The sequence below is a fragment of the Atta colombica genome, unplaced genomic scaffold (genome assembly GCF_001594045.1).
Source record: "Atta colombica isolate Treedump-2 unplaced genomic scaffold, Acol1.0 scaffold187, whole genome shotgun sequence".
Classification (NCBI taxonomy): Eukaryota; Metazoa; Arthropoda; class Insecta; order Hymenoptera; family Formicidae; genus Atta; species Atta colombica.
In genome coordinates, this window is record NW_017259279.1 from 1563418 (window position 1) to 1567347 (window position 3930).

The 3930-nt window shown below is 31.9% G+C and overlaps 1 protein-coding gene across 1 annotated transcript in view; it reads right to left on the bottom strand.

Moving 5' to 3' along the window:
* Nucleotides 1-392: 392 nt before the first annotated feature.
* LOC108686536 (L-asparaginase) overlaps nucleotides 393-3930 on the bottom strand; it is a 4454-nt gene continuing 916 nt past the window's right edge. The window contains exons 4-7 of the mRNA XM_018191893.1: nucleotides 3229-3543; nucleotides 2523-2827; nucleotides 1583-1756; nucleotides 393-891 (exon numbers count right to left, since the gene is read on the bottom strand). Coding sequence (XP_018047382.1) covers nucleotides 529-891; nucleotides 1583-1756; nucleotides 2523-2827; nucleotides 3229-3543 — 1157 coding nt within the window. The 3' untranslated portion in view covers nucleotides 393-528. The remainder of the gene's footprint in view (nucleotides 892-1582; nucleotides 1757-2522; nucleotides 2828-3228; nucleotides 3544-3930) is intronic.

A 3930-nucleotide genomic window follows, 5' to 3' on the forward strand; every position in this document is an offset into this window, starting at 1 on the left:
ATAAACATATTTATTTTATAAATTATAAATTTACCAATTTCGCTAGTATATAAAAATGTTATTGAATAGACCACGCATGACGCGTCTATCCCTTTCCAAAATCACGTATTTTTCAATTTTTAAAACTCAACTGCATCGATCTCAATCAAGAAGCTAGTTAAATAACTTTTTTCGCTTACAATATGATAAGCAATAAACTATGTACATATGTTAAATCGAAAGAATCAGATAAAACAAATCACAGTCAGTCGAAATGTTTTACTCTGGATCCCTTAGAATTATTTTCAGATTTAGATAACTAAAGTCCGGTTGCACTAATATTACTTTAACTTTAAAGGAGGCTCTCTCTCTCTCTCTCTCTCTCTCTCTCTCTCTCTCTCTCTCTCTCTCTCTTTCTCTCTTTCTCTCTCTTTCTTTCTCTCAAGCGAGAGAGACAGAAAAAGAGAGAAAAAAGTTTAAGTCTTATTTAAAGTTAGAGCATCGTATACTCGAATCTAAAATATGGACAAGCAATACAAGATTTTGTATTCACACTGTAATTTTGTCATCATCGTGAATGGCATTCTGCTTGAAAGACGTTAACAAACGCGCGGCTCTCGCAGCTCGCGTAGCCTCTGCGAGATCCATCGCGGTTTGTCCCAGCATATCGAGACAATGCGGATCTGCGCCGTGATCTAACAGGAATTCAATCGCTTCCGTGTGATCATGAAGAGCAGCAAAATGCAGTGGCGTGCGTCCAGAAAAATTCTTTTGCGACAGATCAGCGCCAGCCAGCAAGTACGACTGCAGACGCTTCGTGTTTCCTGCGGTCGCGGCCATGCACATCTTCTCGCTGATCAGCACAGCATCGCCGTGAAGATGTGCTCCACATTGTAGTAATATCCTGATGATCTAGAAAATATCATAAAACGCACTTTCAACAATGATATTTTAATCATGGAATCTTAGTCCGCTTAAAACAAGATATTTTTCGATAAAGATAATATAACAAGAGAAGAGCTAAGTATATAATGCACACACAGATTTCTCTTAAGTTTAAATATGTTTTAATATACTTACTCACTATTCATGGACAAGTGGCACGATACAATTTAAATATTCTCGAGAAATTTGTATTTAAAGTTTAAGGAATTTTTAATTGTGAATCGTGAATTAATATTATTCGTATATGGTTGCAGGTTTTTAAATAATGTTATGATTATAAGATAATAATTTTTCTATTATATACATTGTCTAATTATTTATTTAAATATACCTAATTATTTAAATTTACTTATAATTTTGTAAAAAAGTTTTTAAAAAAAAGCGGATAAGAAACTTTCGATACAAACTTCTCGCAAAATATTTGAATATTGCGTTGTGCTGCTTGCTCGTGAATTAGTAGAAGATAGTGGAAAAACATATTTAAAGTTGAGCGAAATCCTCCTTCGTGTGTACACTTGATTTTCTTGTGAGACTATCAAGATTCTTTTTAACAATTTATTTTATGATTTTAATTAAGTATTTCAAATTTTTTTATAATATACATAAAGATATATGATAGAATTGGAATTCAGATTTAATTTTTGAAGAATAGTCTCACCTCATGATGATCGTATTCGATCGCGTCAGTGAGAGGCGTGTGATCAAAACGATCCTTAATGTGAACATTTGCACCCATTTTTAAAAGACGTCGCACGACTTTCAAGTCTCCCTCGCAGCAGGCTATGTGTAAAGCCGTTCGACCATCTGCGTTTACTTGCGAGATATCCGCGCCCTAAATAGAAAAAACTGATTAGAATAATAAATTAATTAGTAAATAATTCAAAAACTTATCCGTAATACGCTGTAAATGTATATTATTTTTATATTATATTGCCGTATATAATCAGCGTAATTAATTTATTATTATTGACATATATTAAAGACTAATATTTTTATTAATATAAATCTATTTTAATCTTCAGTTTTGAGATTCTCTTTGCCAACAATAGAAAACTAAATCCTTTAGTTAATGTCATACTATACTATTTTGTCACGAGACAACTCAGTAAATAAGAATGAATTGAAATGACTTGACATGGATTTAGATTTTTATTTTACATTCGCAAACATTAAAATAAATTCTTCTCAATCCAAATGCATTTTTATTATTAGGAATGCATGAAACGCTTTCTATGCCTTTCAATCTAAAACTAATATTAGCTTTTTCTATGCGTTGTGATTTTTTAATTCAAAATTCTGAATAAGAAATGCAGTTTTTTAATTTCCAACTGAATCTAACTGAATACAATTGAATTTAAATGAATAAAAAAAAGTTTTTTACCATTCAACTGAATTCAATGGATTTAAAATACGCGTAAAAATTTCAATTTATTTTAATTCCTTCTCGATTACTGGAAACACATTGTGATGGAAAAGAGGGAACGATTCTTAAAGATGTTTAATTTTTTATAATATTCTTCAGAGGCTATCAATTTTGCTTATTGAAAGAAATAATAATTATTAGTAATGTAAAATTTTAAATATTGAAGATTACTGACGTATCCTCTTAAAGATTCGAGTTTCACAACATCGCGCCTCACTACTGCAGCGTTCAGCATAGCTGGAAAAAGGATCGACCCCAATTCCTGAAGTTCTACTGTTGAGGATAATCTCAAGGAGCTAGCGACAGCTTCCACCAAGTCCCAATCCTGTATTGTGGGTGGTCGACCGGCAGTCAGTTCGCCCCGTAAATTCGTTTGCATCATTTGTCGCTTGGTTTCTGTATCCCAATCCTTCTTCGATAAGACATACGCGAGTTTCGTCAACGCGGCCTCCGGTGTCATGTCAAAGCCCGATATCACACCTGCAAATTGATAGCGAATTAGTACGAGTCTTAAAATAAAATTTATCTTAAGTAGAATACGTAATATTATCGCAACTTAAAATAAAATTTATCTGAGATAGAATACGTAACACTATTATAACTTAAATACAAGAAAATATTTATGTTTATAACTTTGTGTCGCACTTTATTACGCAAGTTTTCCGTGACATTTTCTACAATCTTAATCTGCAATTTTTCTGAAAAGAGAAAGATAAAATTTAATGGGGAGATAAAGAATTAAAATTGCTAATCTCGAGGAAGTTTCAGCTTCAGTATTATTCAGTGTTATTTAAAGCTGCATTCAAGTGAGAGATCTCTATATGTTTAAATGATTAATCCTCTTTTGAATCAATATTTTTAATTTAATATTTGTACGGTACCAGCTTTTTGGAGCAATTTTCCAGCCTCGTATATATCCGAGACACATCCGGTCGTACATTGTGTGATATTCACAACAATCACACCGCGCTTTGTCGCCGCGCTAAGCTCTTCAATGATATCATCGCGATTTGTCGGAATATTTCCCAAGCCGTAGGACTGCAGCACGACTCCCTCGATGGGTGGTTGAAGAAACACCTTGACCAGGTTGGAAGTAATACTGGGAAATAACCGGAGCAGGCCTACGTTTCGATTAAGTGATGCGTGTACGTAGAACTTCTCCATAGTACAGGGACGGAAAATCAAACGATAATCCACTGCAAAGGAATATTAGTCTTAAATTCTTTAGTATATCTCGTAAATTATATTAATCAAATTAGATTTTTTCTTAGAGAAAAAAAATGTTAATATTTATAGCACACTGTAAAAAGTGCAATATTTAAAATGTTTATATTTAAAACATCTTTGCAAAACAATTTAACAATAAAAGATATTATAATCTTAAACGTTTTAGTATTTTAAATCCAAATACAACATAGTGTTTTGTTTATTAAAAAAGTTTAAGACTAAGATATTTTTAAGTATTCGAAGACATTTGAATATCTTAAAATTAAACACTTCTTTTTTGAATGCATCTGCAAACAATTGATAATAGACAATGCATAATAATAAATTATATGTATAATAATTTAATTATATTGTAT